General features: G+C 48.0%; 1 protein-coding gene across 4 annotated transcripts in view; it reads right to left on the bottom strand.

The window, feature by feature from the left end:
• Positions 1–9,318: 9,318 nt before the first annotated feature.
• Positions 9,319–24,317, bottom strand: part of LOC138447842 (SNF-related serine/threonine-protein kinase-like) — a 385,199-nt gene continuing 370,200 nt past the window's right edge. For all 4 annotated transcript variants that reach the window (XM_069604277.1, XM_069604268.1, XM_069604287.1 and 1 more), the window contains exon 6: positions 9,319–16,040. In XM_069604277.1, the coding sequence (XP_069460378.1) occupies positions 14,819–16,040 (1,222 nt within the window). In that variant the 3' untranslated portion in view covers positions 9,319–14,818. The remainder of the gene's footprint in view (positions 16,041–24,317) is intronic.

Genomic DNA, 24,317 nt, shown 5'->3' with positions numbered 1-24,317 from the left:
ATGGGCAGCCTCCACATGCCAAACACCCATCCAAGTATTGCATCCACCCACTTAGAAATGCCAATTACATGATACAACCCCAATTGCAAGTATCTAAATGAACACATGTCCGTCACATACACACAATGGGTGCAAGTGAATGTCAAAACCCATATCATGACATGCATGAAACCAATGAGATGATACCACACATCGAAGTTTGATGAAAAAAATGTATTAAAAGCACATGAATGGAATTAAAATCAAACAAACGTCAATGGAAATTAAAAAAGAAAAGCTGCATGTCTATAAAATAATGAAAAACAACAAATCATAATCCAAAGGAAAGGTGTCCAAAGTCACAGTTCCAAAAATGAAATCCAAGGGCTAAACAAAAGTGAAAACCATTGCTCCATGGGGAAATCCAAAGAAAAAAGTAGAATCCAACAGTGAACTATATACAGATGAACAATCCAGGGTCCATGATCCCAACTGAAGAAATGAAACCTATCAAAAACTCCTACCTAATAAAAAAAACTATATACAAAAATGTGGTCCATTGTCCTAAAGGTCCAAAATAAAGAAAAAACCAAAGGAAACCTAACACTATCTAACTATTTACAAGGGCAGCGGGCTAGTCTGACGGCTCACTTTTGGATGTCCCGGGCCAGGGCATCATCGAACTCCTGCTCAATGTCCCGGAGGCGGTCCTCTTCCATGGCCCCGAGGGTTCGCAGGGACGATGACATCTGGAACTCCAGGTCCCTGCGAATGGCCTCGATGTACCCGGCCCGCCTCAGGGCCCTACGCATGGAGTTCTCCGCCCTGACCATCGTGAGCCGTGCCTCTTCCGCCCGCTGCCGCTCTGCATCTATCGCATGGCCCAACCGCTGCCACACGGAAGACACTTCCCGTCCAGGGTCCTCCTGCCCTCTGGCCGATGCCTGCCCCTCCGATGATGAAGGCCCAGAGCCATCATGGCTCCCACCTTGTTGCTGCTGCTGCTGCTGTGCTGCTGCCTGTGCCCTGGCTCCTGCTGCCTGCACATCCTCCTCCAGCTGGGGTGCAGTTGTGGAGGTGGCCACCCGGGCTGGACGTCCGACTCCCGAATGTGGCAGGGAACTGTTGTCCACCAGCCTGGCCGCAGGGTCAGAGGCAGCTCCACAGGGCACCCAGGTGATACATGGGTGGGAAGATGGCATGGAGGACGACTGGGGCATAGGGGGTTCAGTTGAGGAGGGGGTCAGAACAAGGTCCAGGAAACTGAGGAATCCGGCCCTGGTGAGCTGTCCCAGTGGGTCACCGCGGTCAACGAGCCATGCGAGAAGACGTGCAGTCTCCTCATGAAAAGACTGCAGTTCACCTCACATGGCACGTTGACGCAACGCCACCCCACCCAGGGCAGGCTCAACCTGGTGCCGGATAGCCACATCCGCAGGGAGAGGAAGGCCAGTTGGTGTAAGCCAATCCCCTCCCTGAGAACGGGTCTGGACGTAGGCATCCCTGCTGGTGCAAGAGGATGCAGTGACAGGATCAGGGACAGGATTGCACACAGGCACCTCCGCGGCGGCCTGTGCTGCCTCCTGTCCCTGCACTGCACCACTAGCACCAGTGGAACCCCCACCTCCAGACCCCGTCTCTGTCCCTTGCACGGCCTCCTCCACCAAACCCCCCACCAACCTGGATGACTCCATGCCATCTTCCTCCGTTGGGCCCTGTGGGGTCTCAGCTGCCCCTGCTGCTGCCGAGGAGTCCAACTCCGACCTCTGCCTCTTGGACCTCCCCTCGGCAGCTGCAGCCTGGGACGCGGCACCGGACTCCTCACTCCCCGACGAGATGACAACCTGGGAGGGGACCCGGGCCTTGCGTCTCCGGCTGGCGGTGCGATCCCTGCCGCTGTGCTCCACAGCACCTTCTCCGCCCTCTTCATCAGTTGATGCTGCAGACAGGGAGAAATACAACACAGGCATCAGGGCACTGTACAATGGACTCATACACACATGACAGTTCCACATGAGTGGCATTGTCAAACTTCAGACATGGCATCACAATCCCCAACACACATGTCATTCCGACTCACACACATGAGCTATTCCACAGCCATATTGCAACAGCCAGCACCATCCATACACATACAACAGCATGAGCAGCCAAAGGTGAGCCAGACATCACATGAAACACAGGGAGTGCACTACACATGCACACACGCCACCACACTTACATGTATGTGTACACCTCCGCCAACTGTCGAAGTGTTGAGATCGGCATCCATGTCACATCTGCAAATCAGTATTCCACATATCAGGGTCACATGCATCCATGTTGCATCATTGTTGCACCCTTGTCAAATAGACACACATGCACATGTACACGGTGCAAATATATGCAGCTGGAACCAACATCCATGTGTGACACCACAACCATGCCAACTGACATACACAGTAATCCAAACGTGTGCTCACACATCTGCATTTGACTTGCATGCTTACCCACACATACACGATCCATGTGTCTCACACATGAAAGGACTTGCATGTGTCTGCCTCACAGCCCTGTACATACACATCCATACATGGCCCTAGAAAAACACATGTACAACCTGCACACTACTGGCATACCACCACACGCACAGCTTCCAATCAGTATGCATGTACACTTACCGCTCGACTCCAGACGGGTCTGCCTCTCAAGGACCTGGACGTGGAGCGCTGGGCATGTGCGTTCCAGGACCCTCATCTGATGTTCCGACAGGTGGCCGCGGCGCCCCTTAGGATCCGCTGCCTTCAAGGGGCGCCGGGCCTTGTTGAGGGTCCTGGACCTGAAGTCCTCCCAGCGCTTCTTGACATGTTGGAAGTCGCGGACTGCCACCCCCTCCGCGTTGATGGCAGTCACGAAGTCCGTCCAGATCCGAGTCCATCCTTCCTTGTCGGTGCGGGAACTTCCGAAGAGGGCATCATACTGCCCCAGAACTTGCTCCACCAGGACACCAACTTCGGTGGCAGTGAAGCTGGTGCCCCTCTGCCTCTCTGGCTGGGGGTTGCCAGTGGTGCCAGATGGTGTAGTGCCCGACATGGCAACCCCAGAGGCAGGAGTGGGTGGGCAACTGGGTCCTGGGGCTGGGCTGTGGAGCGATGGTATCCCAGTCGGGAGTCTTCTGTTCCAGTAGGGGTGGTCACAGCAACTGCACCCCTGGCTGATGTGCAGGCAGCAAATAGCAGGGCACGTGGGCAGCAGGCAGCAGCAAGCGTGCTTGGGGCTCTGGGGGGCAGTGATTCAGCCTTTTGGGCAGGAGCGTGGTCTTCCGTGTGTTTTTGCGTGGCCAGCTTGATACGGAGTGATTTGGCATGTGAAAAATGTGCACGTCAGCGTGTAATTCGAGTAAAGGCCCTTAGCGCGTAAGCGCGTCAGCACGCATACGCGATTTCATTGGACCAAAGGCCCTTAGCGTGTAAGCGCGTCTGTGACGTATCACGCACGGGCATTGCCCTGGCAGGGCTTGAAGATCCCACGTGGATTTCCATTGCGCTGCGTGTGTTTTCCAGGCATTGGGGTTCACACGCTATTACTTCACAGCGGGTGGGTGTTGGCTACGCGTTCTTCTACACGCAGACGGTGAGTGGTACCCCGCTCGCCCAAGGCCTATCGCGTGTGAAACTTCCTGCGCACCCCCAAAATACACATACCCCGCTCAATCGCGTGTGAAACTTCCCGCACACCCTCGAAATACACGTACCCCGCTCAATCGCGTGTGAAACTACCCGCACACCCCCGAAATACACGTACCCCGCTCAATCGCGTGTGAAACTTCCCGCGCACCCCCGAAATACACGTACCCCGCTCAATCGCGTGTCAAACTTCCCGTGCACCCCCGAAATAAACGTACCCCGCTCAATCGCATGTGAAACTTCCCGCGCACCCCCGAAATACACGTGCCACACTCGCACAGGCCCAATCGCAGTATGGGACATTCATCATTGCTGTATATTGCCACTTTTGTAATGTGCAGGGACGCTACCGCCTGCCTTCGTGTGGCGGACGTGTTTCGGCTTGTGCCTGTCTTTGGCTGTGCACGGCTTTGCCCTATTCGATTCCATGAATACGTGTGGTTCGAGTGCGTGTGGGCGTTCCGTCTGCTTCCCTGCAGTACATCCCCAGTTACGCCCTTATTTTCGCGCGTTGTTCCCCATTCCACGCGTTACGCCCCGTGTTCCGCCCACTTTCTGGTGTATGCGCCGAGGTTGTGCGCTTTCACTGTGCGCGTCGCGCACGCCGTTCGGGATGTTGCAGTGACGCGTGCGCCATGCACGGGTTTGGCGCACATCCCGAGGAAAACACGCGCAGGGACTTCCATGAATCGCACGCGTGCGCCTGTTTTTTCGCGCTTGCGCCAAGATTTTCGGCGCACGTTTGTTCCATGAATCGGCCCCTTAAAAAGTCTTCAAGCTTGGATGGTATTCAGCGTATCTGTGCTTCTCGTCCAGTTCTTCCTTCATGGATCGCTCCTCGCCAGGACTCTCCTCCAGATGCGACCTCCGAGAAACCCACACACTTCACCACCCGGTCCCCTTGAGCAACCCACTGGTTCACACACACCAGCCTCTCCACTTGCACCGGCAACCTGTGTCACTCCTCTCACTTCCACACCTGCAGTACCACAGTCACGTTCAACCTCATCAGGCTGAACATCACATTGCCACTCTTGGCCCAACCCTTTGCCCACACTAATCTTCCCTTCTACTTCACAGTACTTGACCAGCTACCTGTGGCTCCATTCCCTGCCATCCTCCAACACAACAACTGTGCCCAAGACCTTCACAATCCTTTGTGGAGGAAACAAATATGGAACACTTCCTCTCCTCACTCTCGGGTCCCTTACCCAAACCTCATCTCGAATGGCTCTGCACCCGCTTATTGCCATCAAACTACTGCGTGTACCTCTCTTGGCACTTTTCAGTCCTGCTGATCAATTCCTGGCTACCCACCTTGACAGGACCTGATGTCCCAAGCCACTCAGGTTTCATTCACAGATTGGGTTCGTACCCTTCAGTGAAAATGGCAAAACGTCCATGGTGGAATGAGGTGTAGTTCTATACGCCCACACCATGTCATGCATCAACGTTTCAATGTACAAATTTGACATATTAGCCAATTAAAGGGTTCCTTTCACCACTCTATTAAACCGCTCAAACATTCCATTATGCCTCGGACAGTACAACGCCGTTGTATTATGACGCACAGCAGACTTCCTCAAATACTCTGACACAACACTAGACCGAAACTGAACTCCATTATCCGTCAACAAAACAGAGGGAATCCCTCCTATTCTGAATATACCATCCAAGAATTCCACTACAGATTTGACCGCAGTACCATTTGACCAACCTACACACGGCCACTTAGAATGATAGTCCATTAACACAAACATGTATTTCTTCCCTTGATAGCATTTCTGGCAAAGACCCTTTAATGTCCAAGGCTAATTTGTCCCATGGCTTGGCAGGAATTTTCACGGGACACATAGGAGGTTCCACAGTCACATGACTTTTCAATAGACGCACACTGTGCTTTACTAACAACTCAACTTCTGCATCCATGTTGGGCCACAAATAAGTCTCTCTGACCCAACTCTTGGTGATATTCCTCCCCGAATGTCCTCTTTGAGCAATCTACAAAATAAGACTCCTCATGCTCCTAGGCATAACAACCTTCTCACCCCTACAAAAAACATCTCCATCGGCCCACACCTCCGCTTTAACTTGCTCAAAATGTGCACCGATGCCAGCTGCCCCTTTGGGCCACCGTTCCTCCAACAACGGATGAATCCTCATTATTTCTCCATATTTATTTTTGATCCATCTTAATAACAACTGGGACTCACAAGAAGAACCTGAAATGATTCACTGCCCACATATTCTCCAGGGCTTCCAGTATCACAGTTGAATAATTCTTTTCAGCACCTTGCAATGCTCTGAAAGCAAAAGCAACCACGGTTTCACGACCTTCCTTAACCTGAGCGAGAGCCACCCCAAACCCTATTGCACTCGCATCAGTCTTCAAAATAGTTTTACTACAGGGATCAAACATACTCTGTGTGTGATCTCCCACAATTTTCTCTTTAATCAGTGTGAACGCTCCCTCACAATCTGCACTCCACACAAAACTAAAATCTTTCCTCAACGGTGCACATATAGATGCAAATCCCTTTATAAACTTTGAATAGTACTCGGCCAGGGCAAGGAAAGCCCTCAAGGAATCCTTGTGTGGGGCAGGCACCTTCAGCACTGCATCCACCAAGCTTGTTTTTGGCCTGATACCCTGCCAATCTAGCACATGTCCTAAATAAGACACTTCAGTCACCTTAAACTTGCATTTCTCCTTCTTAATGGTGACACCTGCCCCGATCTAAGATACTCAGAACTTCACACACGCTCTCATCATGACGCTGAGAATTAGCAGCAAAAACAAGAATGCTGTCCTAAAACCTTCCCGTTAGACATTTCTTTTTACAACATTTACATAACTCTCTAGAAAACTGTTGCCGCAGAAGCCAAGCCAAACGGCATCCTTCTAAACCTGTAGGCTCCGAATGGCGCCACAAATGATGTAAGTGGTCTAGAGTTAGGGTGCAGTTCGACCTGATGATATACCCTGAACAAATCAATCATTGAAAAATACCTTGCACTCTGCAAAAGAGTAATCATATCTCTTGCACATTGGGCAGGGGATGGCAGTCAACCAAAATATTGTTATTCAGAGACCTAAGTTCTACACACATCCTTATGTACACATCTCCCTTTTTTGGCAATGACCACTGGGGACAACCACTCAGCAGCCTCAACTGCCTCAATAACCATGTTCTCGCAAAGCTGGTGAAGCTCACTCTTGAGTTTTTCTCTCCGTATTAAGGGTACCGGCCTGACCTTGTGTACTACAGATTTGGCCCCCTTTTTTACAACTATTTTGTGACAGACTGTTTTCAAACAACCAATCTGATCCGGACACACATTCTTGATCTGTGCACATAAGTCAATCAATCCTAAAATGACTGGTTCAATGGAATTCAGAACAATCTGATGCCTTTCGGATGCCTCCAACTCGACAAGGACATCCCTTTTGTCAGCCACGTACAAAACACCCTTGATCTCCCTGTCTTTAAACTCAATGGGCCTCATTACAAGTGTGCCGGTCCGCTAACAATGGTGCCGTTAAGCCTACCGGCACTGTTCTTACCGGACCGGCAAACTACGAGTCTGCGTGCGGGTGCCGTCCCTCCCGCCAGGTCAGAACTGGCGGGCAGAACGGCATGCACTCGCAGACTTTCCGGGAAGCCCCGGCACCGTTGTTAACGGTGCCGGTGCTTCCCTCATCCCCATTCCCATTGAGTCCTATGGGACTCAATGGGAATGGGGATTTTCATTTATCCAGCGCCTGACTTCCAGGAACACCAGGGTCATGATCCCCCAGTGTTTCAGTGGAGCTAGGCACCAGAAAAATGCACAAGTCCGACGGTAGCCTGCCGAATTTACCGGTAAGGCTACCGCCGGACTCGTAATGAGGCCCAATGTCCACTAATATGGAATGCAATATCTTAATAGGTGTGCCTCCATGCACCTTCGAGCATATGTCTGGGGCTTTGAACTCAGTTAGGGCAAATCCTAGCTGTTGGAAGACATCTGACCCTACCACAGTATATCTCGATCCAGACTCAGCCATCATTCTCAATTCACGTCTATCAATTCTGACAATACACCCCAGTGGATCCACATCCTCACCATCAACAGTAACTTAACAAATCACCTACACCCTCCTTGAAGAGACCGTCTTCTTCCAAGTATCTCACTTCACCTCCCAATTTAGCTCTGCACACTTTCGCTATGTGCCCATGTCTATTACACTTCTTACAAATCACATGCCTAGCAGGACAGCACAAAGTTGTCGAAATGTGGTCACTTTCTCCACATGCATAACATGCTAGGTTCACTCTCGTCCCTTGGGGTCTGCTGCCTTGCAAAAGGAACCCTCTCCCTTGTCCTCTTGGAGGGTTCTGGATGTCCGCCTTACTACTCATACTGTTCACTTCTCCCTTGGAAGAGCTCCAGGTCAAGGGATAGGCAGAGAACTGTTCTGACAATTTGGTATTCGTGATGGTTTGTTCCAGAGAGAGGTCCTTAACCATCGGCAATCTCTGCTGCACACTATCTGATCCTGCACCAGGCTATCCGCAAGAGTTCCACAGACACAATGTTTAGCCAGGCCCCTCAAGGCTGCCACATAAGTATTCACCTTCTCCTGGGTCCCCTGCAAGGAGGAGAGTAAAAGATGGCATTCCATGATGCACATTTTTGCAAGGCCCAAACCTACTCCCCTGCAATGTTGTTGTCTACACACGCCACACCGCATAGAGAGCATTCAAAGGATGCCCTGTGTGCGATTTGGCATGAGGAGATAGCGGCAACAGGGCCTGCGGTGTAGCTCCCGCTGTCATGTTCAGCACGGCACAGACCGCGCTGAACCCTGCTAGACCTATCACTGGACTGTGATGACTCCATCCCAAGTCCGGCCCATCACTCTGCCATCCCTGCCCACTACCCCCTATGGGAACACCATACATCCTCCTTGAGCTGGGGGTAACTAGTCCATGCTCTGCCATGTCATGAGCAGTTACAAAGCATGCATGTGTTACTTTGCAACTCTCAGTAAGGGAGTCACACTTTTCCTTGTGAGGGTTCCAATTTGTTGACTGTATAGTCCTTCACAAGGGGAAGTAGTTCTTACACCAGATCAGGCTAAATCTAAACCTAGCTTAGGGCCCAAAGACTGGCACAAGATGTGTTTTAAGCCACTGCCAGGTTCTATTCTTTAATGCAGAGACCCAGTGGGCAGCGTGATGGACATGAGTGGAAAAATGTGGGCAAGGACCAGGGAGGGTACGAGGGAGAGTTAAAAGGACCACACAATCTGCTTTTCCTCCAACAGGATGTGGAATGAAGGAAAGCTTGGAATCACTTCTCCGATCTACCTCCCCAGCCATTGGATGATGATATGATGGTCAGGGAAAATCCCATTGTCCCACCACCATTTTATTCTTTGATTATTGTAGACATTTTAAGCGTTGTGACGGTATGTCGGGTCATGGTGCACACGTTGCCTTTTGCACCTCACTACACATGCTATTTGCTTCATATTAAAGCTGCCACTGAAGGCTCATGGAGCCGAAAGGGTCCAATAAAACTCCATGAGTACTCTCACAGGCACACAGCTCTGCCTAGGAACACTTCTAATCCACCGAGCTAACATGTAATAAACCTCTGATGCTGGGAACAAAGAACAGACGAGTGATGCAACAAAGGGCTCTTTTATTCATATTTATTTTGTTCTCCAGGCAAGCCCATAACCCCCTCTCCACTCAGGCGCACACAGTTTCAAGAGAACTTTCTCGATTAAGACACTGGTATTCACTGTTCATTTCTTGCCCGCAAGAAAACACATGGATACAGCAATAAATAGGAGTGCGTGTGGTTACAGTAATTTCAGGGCAGGAATGTGCCATACGCAGTTTATATATATATATATATATATATATTTATATATGTGTTATGTTACATAATATACATTTCCTTCATATTTCAGCTTCAAGTGGCTTTCAATGCATACTCTTTTTGCAAGCTACAGAATTCTACTAAAGAAATGCAACATGTTCTGTCGACACAAGACACACACTGCCATCTTGCCAGGGTGTGGGGGTATGGAGGGGCAATGTACACAGCTCGCCTGGTCCCGGACGACCTGGTGCTTTAGGGAGAAGCACATTGCCGTCCTTTTGAATGCTAAGAAACCAAGACTCCCTAAAAACATGCCTCTACTGTAAGGGGCAAAAAGTAGCAGGAAGACACCAGAGTGCACGTGCCAAGTGTATGTTACACTGGGTATAAAACAAAAACCTAGGCTGGGGCCTGCTTATGATTAAAACTAGGAATGTTTCTACTATATATTGACCAAAAGGTGAACTGTGCCAATTTTCCATACACCATCAAACAAGAGCAATCCGAATATTACAATACAAATATTCTCTTGACTGCAGCAGGAAATCAGAATTGAGACTGGGTGCAATTACCCTCGTGATGCAGATCTGTCAGACCAAAATGAAGGTCTTCTGCATCATCATCATCACCCCCTTCTTGAACCCATATGCTGCTCTGATTTCTGGTAGTCTCAGCATGGAAATCACAGAGCTCAATATGGCCGCCATTGTCAGCCATTTTTATTTCCAAACATGGTTCACATGAGATCCATTAACTCTGCCCCCAACACAGCCGAGAAGCTCTAATGGGCGGTTATCGGCACCATGGGATCAAACTTGTCGGTCATTCTCTGGATATTTGATCCATCATACCCCCTGCAGACGTTCAATGATAAGACATGCCTAAACTACAGCAAACCTTTTCTTGCAGTCTTTTTCCGGAGGCCTTCACTGGCTGCCATATGATGAATCGCTGATTACTAACGTTGAAACGTTTCTACAAACTTCCAGTGGAAGAGTGGGATGTGGTGAAGAGGAGGCTAGGCCCTCATCACCTTCATCCCATAAATGAACTAATATTAAGACTAAAAACGTGGTCAAGATTAGCTTAGTAGGCCTTATGTAAATCTCCATTAGAAGTCTGGCAAAGCAACACAGTCCATCATCACGGCCCTGTGGGATCACTGGAAGAAAGCAATACCCGTCATGCTTGCCGTACCCCAAGACAGGGTGTGCGCATGCACAAGACCAACGTCTGAGGGCATTGGGGTGGTTGGAGTTCGCATCCGACTGCACTTCTTTCTGGGGCCAGGCTTAATATTCTGGTTCCCACACAATGCTTGAAACAATTCCCTGTCAAAATGTGCTAATCTGGGCGAATAGGCGTGGGAGCAAAATAGCCAGAGATTCGTATTTGGTCTCACCCTGTGGGCTGAAGACCGACCATTTCCTAAAAACAGTGTGCGAATAGGATGTGAAGGTGTACATGCAGGCCTGTACATTCCTTTATCCCTGCAGACAGGCGACAGAAGCAACAATGCAGGATTCATTGCAATTATAATGCATTATTTCCATTGATTTGGAAATTAATCATGTTAATGAAAGGTTAAGTAGATTTAATGTTAAGGAAGTTAATCTAAAAATGCTTTTGAAAAATGTACTTTCGCAATGACATTGCAATTAAAAACAAAATGTTAAATGTATGGTCCTGTCTTTATATTTTAGTTAAAACTTCATCACGGGGGCTATCCACACAAGCCCACTCCAACAATCGGTCATCTTCTTGCTTCCGCCAGATTGTGTTCTTCCCCCTTACCATGCTTGTTCCCAGTCTTTCACCTGTGCTTTCTGCCCACTCCCAATCTCGGGTCGCCTTCCCAAACAGCCCCCTTTACACTTTACTTCTTTGCCACCTGCACAAGTCCAAAATGCTTGACCCTTCTTTTTGCTGTTCCCCTGGCCTCTGCTATCTCCCCCAGAGACAAGCGCATAGTTTGTAGCTCCTTGATCAATTTTCAGTGGCTTTTTAACCGTCTCCACCAATCCTATCAGTGTCTTGTCCATCCTTGCCAACTCCCTCCTGTTCCCGCTACCACCATACCCGGATGTTCCAACCACACTTTCCTTCTTACTACACCCCAACTCAGTGCGTTTTGGTAGCCACATTTGTCATTTTACAATTTGTTGTACATTTTTACTTTTAGATACATTTGAGAAACATGGCTTTGCACTTAGAAACGTGTGAAGCATTTGTTGTAGTGACTTCAGATGATCCTTGAGTGCCTTAGAATACACCCTGCTGGACTAAGACTCATGTAATCACAGTATATCTTACTAAATAGATCTCTCACGGTCCCTTATACCCAGACCTCAATTTCCACTCCCCTCATCTTGGATCTCAATTCCCGTTCATCAAGGCCTGGACATGTATACCTAATGCGCCGATGGACAAACCATTCCCCTATATCACTGCCACATGGATTGCCAGCCAGCAATTACTAGTGCCCCATTCACACTCAAAGCCATTTTTCATTAGATCTTTCTATGCTCTACTGCACACATTTAATTTCTGCATGCAACTTCACACAAGTTCTTGCTTCCAAAGGGAATCTCATTTCACTCTAGGAAGTGGTGCTTACTGGGTCCCGCTTCTTCCTTCAGGTTCTTCTGCATACTGCTCTAGACCTCCACAGCACGCGGCTGTATACCTCGAGCTTCAGCTGCTGCTTTCCCTGATGCTCTTTTGTGGGGTCTTCTTTCCGAAGAGCTCTTTCCCTGAGCTAAAACCCTTTTATCTCAGTCTTCTCCTGCTGAGAGCTTTCCTCATCATCATCCACAGGCTTCTATCCCTAAAGCTATCCATGCCCACTGTCCGACCCCTTCACCTTGAATATCCCTTTCCCCTCTCACCCGCCTGCAGAGATATCTTCCTCAAGATCTCAAGAAGAAATGATCCTGAAGGCTCTGCTGCATAATTCTAGGTCCCTCTCACACCAACAGGTTGCTCTTCCTTGCCATCATTCGCTGTTGTACATATCTTTCTTCATGAAGCCCTGCTCCAGGATCCCCCGGTATTTCCATTGTATTAAAAGGCATTTTTACAGTTCCTTGTCCCTCACAGGCTCTGCTTTACTGACCCGCAAACACAATGCCACATGGATCTCTCCATCCCTCGCCTGTACAGTAAAATGCGCTCGCAGAGAAGGACTGCTTTGTAGATCACCATTTCCATCCAGTGCTTTACCTTTACATGTCTCAAACAAGCACTGTAGGGCAGTGACTGCCACACAGTTATGGCCACAGAACCCTCTCGCAGATCCAAACCCTGCTTTTCAGATCTCCATTTCATAAAAGTACTCCTACATTTCATAAAATCTCCCCCACAAGCACTAGACCATGCATCTTTCACAAGCATCTCTGCCCATCTCAGATTTAAGATGATACAGATCTCTTGGGAGTCACCCATGTACATTTCTCAGACACGCTACTGTACAAATGTCTCTCAGAATTACTCTTATATAAAGCTCAGAAGCACTTCTATACAAAACGCTCAGCCACTATACAAATCTCTTAGCAGCACTACAGTACAATCTTTCAAAGGCACCCCTTAATACCTGCGGACTTGAATCACAAACCAGTTGTGTTTCCTAACTTGCATTGCAAACGTTCTTGACATACTTAAAACACTGCTCCCACACATGCCACTTGTGCATGTTACATTCTTCTGGTGGCATGCTGCAGGACTGGTGCCGTGCAGGTCGGTGTAATTTTGGAAGACGAGAAATTGTGGATTAGGAAACTGGACAATGTGCAATGGACCCAATGCCAACATGGATCTCTTCTTCACATTGCTTTACGTTGGCAGAGCCAGATCACAGGCAAAAAACGATCACATTGACACCCTGGAGGCCAGGGACTCTAGTCTCCACCATAAGACCTGTTAATGAGGTCTACAAAAGTGCGAGACATCCTGGCGAGATATTCAGGATAGCTGTTCCCACCTTGTTGTGGACTTCCCATCTTTTCAGAGCCCTTCTCATCTTGGGGGCCTCTCGGTTTCTCTTGTGAGGTGTCGCAATGGGGAAGGGGGGTAAATAGAGGTGTAGCAACAAAGATACCTGCTCCCGTAGGACAGTCGTCTTTGGTGGCTCAAGATTTTATGCTGTACCCTAGATGCCCTCGGCCAGATCTAACTACCAGGCCCCTCCAATCTTGCCACCTTCTGCTTAGAAGTAGTTTCAGCGCTGTGCACCACACCGGCTTTCACTTGTCTACACCAGTGCCATTCCTAGGTAGGGTCAAGAATCATGGATTCTGGAAGAAAATCATATGCCCCCCCCCAAAAATATATCCAGAACGGAAGAACAGAAGAAGCCAATTGGCCGCTGGACATTTGAACTTCGAGCCAATACGAGATCAGCAGAGCAGCCCTACATCTGCAATTAAATAACGCATACAATTTGGAGCAACATACGGAAGAAAATATTCCATGTAGTGTTGTGTATACCCAGTTCATTACTTTAACCTTCTGGTCCGTAAACCGGCATACGTTTTGGTGTGTACTTTCTGCTGTAACAGCAAATATTTCCCCAAACACGCCTTGGAAAACAGACTGCACTAAAACATTATTGCATGTGGTGTCAAAGCTAGCGGCACACAGTTCTATGTTTAGTGTAAAACAATGACTAAGGAAGTACTGAAGACAGGCCAGGTCCCAAAACCCTGAGGCATCCAGGATGTTTTTCCGCACACATCCTTGGGCCGTGGTGTCCTCAGTATCACACTCTTCATTCTATTCTGGAGGATGAGACACACACACACACATAATTGAAACAAGCAGTATTTGACCAGCGAACACGATCACCTTCCTGTAGTAATTAAGCCCTGTAATGAACACTTATTACTTTTACCCAACTCAAGGTTACAGCTTCTAGCTGCCATTGGTAGATCAAAAGCTGCACCACAAGTGCATTAATGCCCCACTGAAGGATGGAAGAGAAGTGTTTGGCTTACGCTGTGTTGTACTAATATTTGGGACCCTCAAGCTTTACAAGCATACCCTGTTTTCCCTTTTTTCAGGGCCTGGCCCTCTTTTCCCAGTCCAGGGCTTATGCGACATCCCGTCTTTGGTTCCTTCATATGCACTCAGATTTTGGAACAGAGCTCAGTTTTTGACAGTCGGGTTGGCTAAGCAGACTCTAAGATTAACTGAACAAAAGCTGTGTGAGCGGGAGCAGGCATAGTTTTGGTGTATTTGGAAGGCCTTCTGCTGTGCAACATTAGTCACAGTTTGATAGCTAGATACACAACAGGGCCCAGTCATATAACATGGCAGCAGTTAAATTGCCCCAGTGAAAGAAGGCTCTCTTTGGAGTTTGGCTTGATACGAAATGCAAGCGCCTTTTCACACAGTGGAAACTGCAGGATCCTGTCCTTCAAGTTGGAGCTCTTATTTTTGGCCGGGTCCAGCTTAATGACTGGATCTGCAGGGCTTTCGATCCCCATGGTGGCAGTCTCAGAGCTCTCCGAGATCTTGTCGGCTGAGTGCTTGGGCCTGCTGAAGGACCTGGTCTCTGAAGCGCTTTTGGAAGACCTCGACTTTTCCTCCAGCACAGATGGGACTGCAGGGAAGTTGGGCTTCAGACTTTCTGCACCCTGGGTGAACGGGTAGTCTTGAGAGTCAATAACCAAAGGTTCACTGTTGAGTGGATGGAGTTGGCGCATGCTCTTAGGATACTGCTCAACATTGGTCCCTTCCAGCTTGGTGGTGTTGTTATTGTCTTCAGCTTCTAGAATGTCTTCTATGTCACAGTACGTCAGTGTGGGCCGCTCATTCTCCGTCTGAGCACCGCAGTGCCTTTCCTTCCTACAGCAAAGCTCCTGATGCCCCATGGGGTCCAAGTTCACACCCAATATGAGGTCACTCGAATTGTGGGTGATAACTACTTCCTTATTTGTAATGTTATGTATGGTCTGTTTGAGACTATCACATTTGAGCTCTTGTCTTTTCAAGTCTCCATCGCTCAGATGGATGCTTGTCCCAAGAAGATGCTCAAGAAGTCCCGGTTCGCCATTGGAATTTGATGAGCTCTCATGAGCTGGAGCATGGACAGAAACATTAGGGGATGTTGATCTGGATAGTACAGACTTTTGAGAACCCATATGTTCCTCCTCCTTTGGGAGAAATCCCTGGTCTACCAAATTATTGGGACTTTCTTCGCCATCCTCCTCCTCTTCTTCCTCATATATCTGCTGTAGTGCAGGGAGGCTTCTAGCAATGGGTGCATCCAGCAGGGAGGGCCTCAGGAGCATCCGGACTGTTTGTCCATGGTCCGTAAGATAGGGGGAGACTTCCTCTTCCCCCACAAGAGGAAGGGAAATGAATTTCCTTTTGCATGATGCACTCATACCAGGATCCTCGGCAAACGTCTCTGAAGAACTACGATGTGTGGCAAAAGCAGAAAATCCATCGGTTATATCCGCAAATGCTGAATGACCTTCATTGCTGCCTGAAGGACCAATGGGCTGCGATAAGGGACGCCTGAAAGACAGACAGAAAGGCATCACCAGCATGCCGTGGACAGTACAATTTACATACATGCATGCAAATTACAGATATAAGAAATCCAACATGGCCTACTCCCATTAACAGCTTTCAGTAAGAAGTTGTCGCGCTATCTGCCTCTATCCGCCTAGTCATCTCTTTATGCAACCATTTTTCTTCATCTAAACATCGCTCAGTTCTTGCTTCGTTCCCTGCTTCTAGTTCCCTGGTATTTCACAGTCTGCATCTCTTTGCATATCTCGCTCATACTCTTTCTGATGCCTTTGCTTAGGAAGTACCCATCGCTCTATTCCCCTATATCTATGTCTAGTGCTCTTTCTCTGCACTGTGTTGTAGCCCTCAGTTTGTTGACCCTGCTCACTGACAGTAATTGGGTTTTAGCAACGGAGCTTAAAAGTTAAGGATACTTCAGACACGGAAAGATGGTATGAAAACTCAGTCAAATGCATTTACAGTGAGGATTTTAATACTAAAGATCTAGAAAAGAATACACATATGAATACATTGTAAAATAAAAATAATGTACCTGCTAGGCAGCATATCACAAACATCCCATATCAACAGGAGTCATACATTTCAAATCATACTTTAATTCATAAAGACAGATTACCTTAATTTTTTTAAAAAACACGTTTTTAGTGCAAATGTATACAAATCCAGTGTCGGACTTCAAATGTTATTGTAATCCCTTTGACCAAGAAAAAGAAACCGCCCAAAAATGATTGACCATAATATTTGTTTCAGAGTACGTTCTAATAGACACAGGAAAAACTCTGGCAGTCTCGAATATATTAAACGTATACAATTCATGAAACCTAATCCTAAACCCAGTTGAAGGAACTATACCTATTCCAAGGAAGTAAATCTCCCTTTCAAGAGATGGTATGGGGTGGACAAGAAATCTTGAGGTAAAAATTCTGCGCTGTGCAAGTGATGTCCTTCCCCAACAGTAGTAAGGGAGTTGGCACACCCTGGAAAAACAAGGCCATGCAGTCCTGCTTCTCCATATCTGAAGGTTAGGAGGGCTAGGCACACGCTCAGACGCATCGACAGGGCGTTGGTTGCGTTACTTCCCAAATTAGGTTAACAGTCTGCTTCTGCTTATGAGGACTCACACTTGACCTATGGTCAACAGTCGGTCTTGGAGAACCAGAATATTGCATTCACTCTCCCTTGGATATGTGTCATCCAAGTAATCAATTTAGTCGTGCGTGTGTGCGTGTGTGTGTGTGTGTGTGTGTGTGTGCGTGTGTGTATCCACAGTAAATTAGTCGTATGGGCATCAACGGTAAAACATTTATTATGACGTTCAAGCCCTGCAATTAATTATTTGTCTGGAGTTGAAATTAACGCGGACCCTCCGGCAGCCATGCCAATGGGGGAACCACTGTGCTGCTAGCTGGAGCAGTACAAATGAATATATGTGCTTTGAGATTTTGATCCTCATGCCCCGAGCTAAGAATTTCAATGAAACCAGTATTTACAAAGTCTGTAAGTCTGGACTCTTTCCAGAATCTGGAGCATGAGGACCAGGTTAGCACTACTTGTGTGAAGAGGTTTACTGGCCAATGTTGGCTCTGTAGTCTATGCTGCGCATGCAGGATTCAAGGACTACGCAGATGAGGCGTTATCCAGCATGCTGGTGGGAAATGTGCAACACTACCAGCACTTCTCATCAGGGATACAATGCTTTTGGCAGTGCCAGCACACTCAACCCAGCTGCAGCGTTTATACCAGATTTCTCAGCATGGCCGCCATGCATTATTACAGTTCCATCATTTGTTATAATTATCAAAAGGGACCAATAACTCTACATTGCACTTTTACATGTTTGTGGAGCGTTATATAGTGCTCGCACTGGTCCCACAGTACTTTTGCCACGAAATCGCCCGTCCGTGCTTAAAACATTCTATTAATGCGATTGTTTAATATGTGAAAGGTTTATGACAAACCAATCAGTGCTCAATTTGTAGGGGTTTGCTAGGGCTCAGCCCCGGGACTTATTTCTGAGCCCAGTCTGATGATGGTGTGGCATTACGGCAATTTTATTACGTTAGCTGTCAATCATAGTAAGACAACAAGCAACAACAACAGTGCAACCAGGCCAGGGTCTCTGCATCCTGGGGGGGCTCATTGGTATTTATGAAACGGATTACCCAGGCTGGCTGGGCAGGCTCAAATATCAATTTTCATGAATAACAATGATTGGGAAGGGGCAATGCTGGGCATGCATGCTGCAAATTCTCTCCTGTAATGAGCAGCTCCCGTGACACAGCATGGGGGTGTTGACAATAGCAGGAAAGTTACCAATCAGAAGCCCAAAACATAGGCACGCTTTGTGAAAAGGCGAATGTCGAAAAGGAGTGCCAACCTATACAAGAAGATCTTGCTGCAGTGTTACATCAATTTATCATAGGAGGAAAGCATGTTTATTTTTTTTCTGTATTCTGTAGATAGTCAACATGTTCAAAATGTTCACAATGATATGTTTTAAAGAAAGACTTAAACAGTTATCTTATTTTGAGACACAGTTTATGTCGATTGGTATCTGTAAATCGCACAACTGTCACAGTCAGTGCATCCATCACTCCCAAAGAATCAGTGGGCATTGCAGCTTAAACCACAAATACGTTGACTCTGCATGGAGTAGCCATGGTTGTTGTACACAGTGACTGGGGAGCTGTCTGCTCAGTGTTGTCACAGGTGTACTAGAAAATATTTGTGCCCTGGAACTTATTTTCTTACAAATTACACCCTGCAGGCACTGCCTCGCCGTTGCCATCCTTTCCAAAATATTGTGCAGGTAGAGGGTGTACATAAGCTACTAATTCTAGCCCAAACAGAATCCACAAGTGCTGTACATAGACCCTAATGGAAATTAATGTAAGGAACTGGAAAACCGGACACTCGCCGGACAAGAAGCATAATGTGTCAATATATCACAGAAAGATAGGAGAGGGGCCCCTGTGAGGACAATAGGGGCCAAAGCTAAAGGTAAGAAACTGGCATAGTGCGTGCCAGTTTTTCTTACAAAGACAAAGCACAGTGCTGGCAGCAGTGCATTGCTTCAATCACAACCAAATCAGGAAAGCACAGGCAGTTAATAACACACTGAATTGGTACCATTCAGTAGAACGGACACACTGCTTTTTCCCCCTCTCTCACAAACGAGCACTGACACACACACACCCACACACACACCTTATCTAGCACACTGTGACAAATCCCAGGATATTGTTACTGCTTCCATAGGGGAAGCCCCTTCACATTAAGGCCAGGGAGCTGAGAACGCTACACGATAGTCGCCCTGGGGGTGGTACCCGGCGGGTGGATCTCATGGGGAGGGAATCCCTCCATGGGACCAGTGACAATCCCCTTGGGAAAACACAGTATTCCTCACCTTCAGTTTTTTCAACTCCTTCCTTGCAACCCACTCAGTACCCTGTAGTCCCCCACACTTCCATCTACCTGCGTAAAGTTGAGGAAACTAAGTCCCAAGAAAATACTGAGACGAAGAAGAATGATATGAACGCCATGGTGATCATCAGTTCGGTACTGTGATGAAGAGGAAGGGTGGAATAAATTACAAGTTACTCACCGTAGTGACTAACGTACTCTTAGTCCATAGTCCCCTTTCCTCCATACTGCATGGGCGTCCCTCATGAGGGACGGGAGACGGAACCTGTTTGACCATAAAAATATTCTTCCCCTCTAAATTTAGAGGTGTGCGGAGGCGTGGACCTGGGAGCATGCGCTGCCCTGATTCCGCCCTCCGGCGCCACAGCTCAGTCCCCAAAGACGCGTCGACAATAGATATACCATTGCCTAATGACACCAGATTATTAGGGGGGAAGATGGTGGGACGTATGGAGGAAAGGGGACTATGGACTAAGAGTATGTTAGTCACTACGGTGAGTAACTTATAATTACTTACGTCCCGTCCCCTTTCCTCCATACTGCATGGGCGATTACAACTGAATGTAGCCCCAGTGTGGAGAGGAGTTCCGGAGGACTGCCTGTCCGAAAGCCACATCTGATCTGGACCCGGCATCCAAACAGTAATGCTTGCAGAAAGCCGAGGGAGTGGCCCATGTGGCCGCCCTGCTTATGACCTGCCAGCGGACATGGCGCTGAAAGGCGATGGCCGTTGCCTTGGCCCTAAGCGCGTGGGCGTGCATGTTCGCCTGAAGGGGTCTATGCTGGCCCTCGTACACTTCCTTGATGGCCGACACCATCCAGCGGGAGATGGAGGCTTTGGAGGACTGATAGCCCGGCCTGGAGCCTCCAAAGGTGATGGACAGGGCATCTGACTTGTGGAAGCCCTTGGTCCCGTCTAGGTAGAATTTTAGGGCACGCCTGACATCCAGGCAGTGCAGAACTCTGAAGCTCATCCTTTGGGTCCGCAAAGAATGTAGGAAGGACGATCTCCTCGTTTAAGTGAAAAGCTGATGGCACCTTAGGTAAAAATTCCGGATGGGTCCGCATGACCACCATGTCCTTGTGAAAGGGGGTGTACGGCTCTGAGGCGACTAGGGCCTGGATCTTGCTGACCCTGCGCGCTGTTGTGAGGCAAACTAGCAGGGCCGTATTGATGGTGACTAGCCTGATGTCCGCAGTCGTCATAGGCTCAAAAGGCTTGTGCGCAAGGGCGCCCAAGACCAGATTCAAATCCCACACCGGGTGTGGCTTCCTGATGGGCAGGTAAAGCCTAGCGAGACCGGCCAGATGTCTCCTGACGATCGGGTTGGAGGAGGAGAAGACCCCTTCCTCCGAGTTCCTGTAGGCCCCAATGGCTGAAAGGTATGTGCGGCAGGTGTCCACCTGCACGCCAGAGGTGGCGAGGTGAGCTGAGAATGACAGCACGTTGTCCTGACTTGGGTGTGAGTGGGTCGGGGGAGATCTTCCCCTTCACGGGGTCTTCTCCCTCATTCGGCTTAGGTGGTTGCTGGACAGCTCCTGCCTAATGAATATCCATCTATGTTGCTGTCCAATTTGCATATCAGTGCAAACCTTGCTCTTAAAATGCTGGCCGAAAAACAAGATTTGATTGGTGGGCTGCTGACGGGCCAAAAATCGGCCTTCAATGATTTATCTATTTGGAGGGTTTTTGCCGGGGCTCAGCGACCCGGATTGATGAGTGGGGAGGATTGACCAAAATGGTTGGTGATAACGAAAAAAGACTGGCCAAGATGGACTAAATGATCTCTATTCTTTTCGAACTAAACTAAATCTAGGGCTAATATGACAGACAGGGAGGTGGCAGTCACCCCTTGTGCTCTGCCGATGGTGGAGTTCGAAAGTAACAGGGATATGACGACTATTAAACAGGTTGATGTACCTGACAGCCCCTCTTGTATTGTGGAGGCCATGGCCTGTCTTGAGGCCATGGCCTGTCTAGAGACGAATGGACTGCCGGTTCAGTTATGAGGGGAAGATGATGAGTCCCCTGCGTCTTTGGAAGGCTTAGTGAGGGTGAAGAAAGAGGGCAACCCTAGGGGGCTTAAAAATACTGGTAAAAGAAAGGTTTAGGCAAACAAATCCAAAAACAAGCCTAATATGAAGATAAAGGGGCACAATACAAACCTAAGGGGCATCATGCGTCAGTCTATTGTGAACAAAATGCATGATTTGAGCAATGAGAAGGTCACATCTGTCGACAATCTGGACACAGAGAGATATTATTGAATGTGTGGAGGAGAGTTGCCGAGTTCCAGTTAATGTCTCGGGAGGATGGCTCAGCGGCAACGTTCTCGCCTTGGACAATCAATGCTGAGATGATGGAAACTGTGCGTCACATTACACTGGAGAGACGTTTGAGGGCTAACCCCCTGGGGCCCAATGTACAGGGTCCTCAAGGGCCGTCCAGACAGAATTTCTACAGGGTTGGGTTGAGGGGGTAGTGACCGACCAGCAACTAAAACGAAAATCACAGATCATGTATCCTGGATGTTTTTAGAAAAATTACCCAGCTCAGACCTATCATTACAGAAGATATCGACTAGATCACCCTGTCCTTAGTTAACAATCTATGTATGGTGAGCCTCTTTCACTCACTGATTGTGTCCAACATGGTATGGGAACAGAGGGCCAACCTTTTGTCTCTTTGCTATGATCTATATCCTCTAAAAGCAGGGGACGAGGTTAAGACCTTTTTGGAGTATATCCCTCCAGGGGCAGATCTTAGACATCTATCTGGGGCCTGGGTTTCGCCAAGGTCGGGAGGTGTAGAACCAGAGGCTATCCTTTCTAATTTCTTACAGACAGCCAACGTCTGGTCTTGGGTGGGGCCGGCCCTTAAAACGTTTGACCTAGTTCGTCAAGGCTTGGGACATCCCTAGCAATACTGGAGTCTATGCAAATTTTGGCCTAACATTCGGTCATTTGAAAGGCCTAAAATAGTTTTGCTGTATCAAACTAGGTCTATTGCACATTTTAATTTGGATGGTTCCAAAACCTTTACTAGACCAGCTGTCTGCTCTGTTTGTGACATCCAAAGGGAGGGCTTGCAGTAGCTGATGACCTTCACCTTAAACTGTTGTCTGAGTTTCTTTTTTTTTTTACCAGAGTGTCTGCTTGATGTTAAAAGGATTGACACTGCGTCTGGGGCGGGTGGGGGGCGAGTACCTTGTGGTGAATCTATATTGGAATCTCTGGAGGATATAATCAAATGCCTAAGGCAACTACTCGAGGACTGGTATGCCAAGGAGAACGGGGCCTATATTATCTTAGCTGGGGATTTCAATTCTAACTGTGCTGAGGGTGCATTGCTGAACTACTCAAATACCAAGCACACCTCCACACCTTGAATGTGAAGAGAGGGTTTGAATGGGATTAGTTCTTGAGCGAATGGGGTATGCATCTGTCCACTAGAGAACTTGCATACACATGGCATAGGGGGAATTCTCGATTACCACCAGTCTGGGAGCTAGATGTGGTTCTTTGTCCTGTGTGGATCCTGGGTGGGTGATCAGAACTATTGACCTTTCTATTGGACACTTCTCTCTCTCTCTCTCTCTCTCTCGCTCTCTCTCGCTCTCTACATGATGACCTGGCCCTTTTCAGCCAGCAACTGGCAGACTAGCTGTTATATGAAACTACAAGTCAGTATCCAGGTTTACCCAATTTATTGGTCTGCTAAAATGAGTAGGGGGTTGCTGTCTTTGGGATCTCCAGATGAGCGGGTTAATTTTGTCCACTGTCTTGCTAGTGAAGGTCTTGATCTTCTGGGGCACAACAAGAGGCTTTTGACTGTGGGGAGAAAGCGCCACCCTTTTGATCATAGGATTCAGGCCTCTAAGAAGGTCAAACAGCAAGTTATCTATGATCCATGGGCTCAAGAGTCAGAGATTAACTGCTGCAGAGTATCAATTAGCCAGTAGGAAAGCTGCGCAGACACATACAAATCTGGTCAAATCCTGTGCTATTGAGTCTTACGAACGAGACAACCAGTATATGCTGGATAGCTTACGTGTAGGCAAGGAGGCAAACTTTTGGGCTAACCTCAATTCTTGTGTGGAGTGTATTCTGGCTATGGATTATGTCATTTCCGATGCCACCTGAGTGGCATTTTAAGATGCTAAATATTCACTCTCAGAAGATCTAGTGTACTGTGAGGACCTTAATCTGGGACCAGTGGAGTAGTGGGAATGTCCTTGGGAATCGTCGGATATCGTCTGGGCCATTAAAAGTCTTAAACCATCTAGGGCCCCCAGGCCCAGACAGTATTCCACCATTTGTTCTGAAGAATTCTCCATCCCTATGGGCTACACTTCTAAAGCCCCTCTTTGATGCAATATTTAGATATCATCTTATCCCACCTTCTATGGTCAGTCAATCATCATACCAATCTATAAGAAGGCAGATCTCGCTGACCCTGGTAACTATAGACCAATTGCCCTCATTTATGCCACTTGCAAGATCTTTTCTATTCTACTTCTTAGGGATCTCTACTACTATATTAGGCAACTGGGTATTTTTTCAAAATTCCAGGTTGGTTTCAGGAAAAACATGGGAACTCCATTCAACGCCACCATTCTTATGCATCTTCTATCTAATATACACACTAAAGATGTGGGGAGGTCTACATGGCCTCCTCTTGATTTATCTAGCGCTTGCAGTTGTGTGGTGAGGTCCCACTTGTGGAACAAACATCTTAGTTGGGATGTACACAAAAAGTTGGTTCCGCTTTTGGCGCTACTCCATTCAGGCACTTCTCAGAGGGTGCGCCTTACACAGGAGCGTTCTTCTTCCTGC

Source organism: Ambystoma mexicanum, chromosome 1p (genome assembly GCF_040938575.1).
Source record: "Ambystoma mexicanum isolate Mex_15411 chromosome 1p, UKY_AmexF1_1, whole genome shotgun sequence".
In the NCBI taxonomy this organism is placed as follows: Eukaryota; Metazoa; Chordata; class Amphibia; order Caudata; family Ambystomatidae; genus Ambystoma; species Ambystoma mexicanum.
Note: the sequence above shows the minus strand (reverse complement) of the source record. Positions and strands in the feature narration are given on the sequence as shown.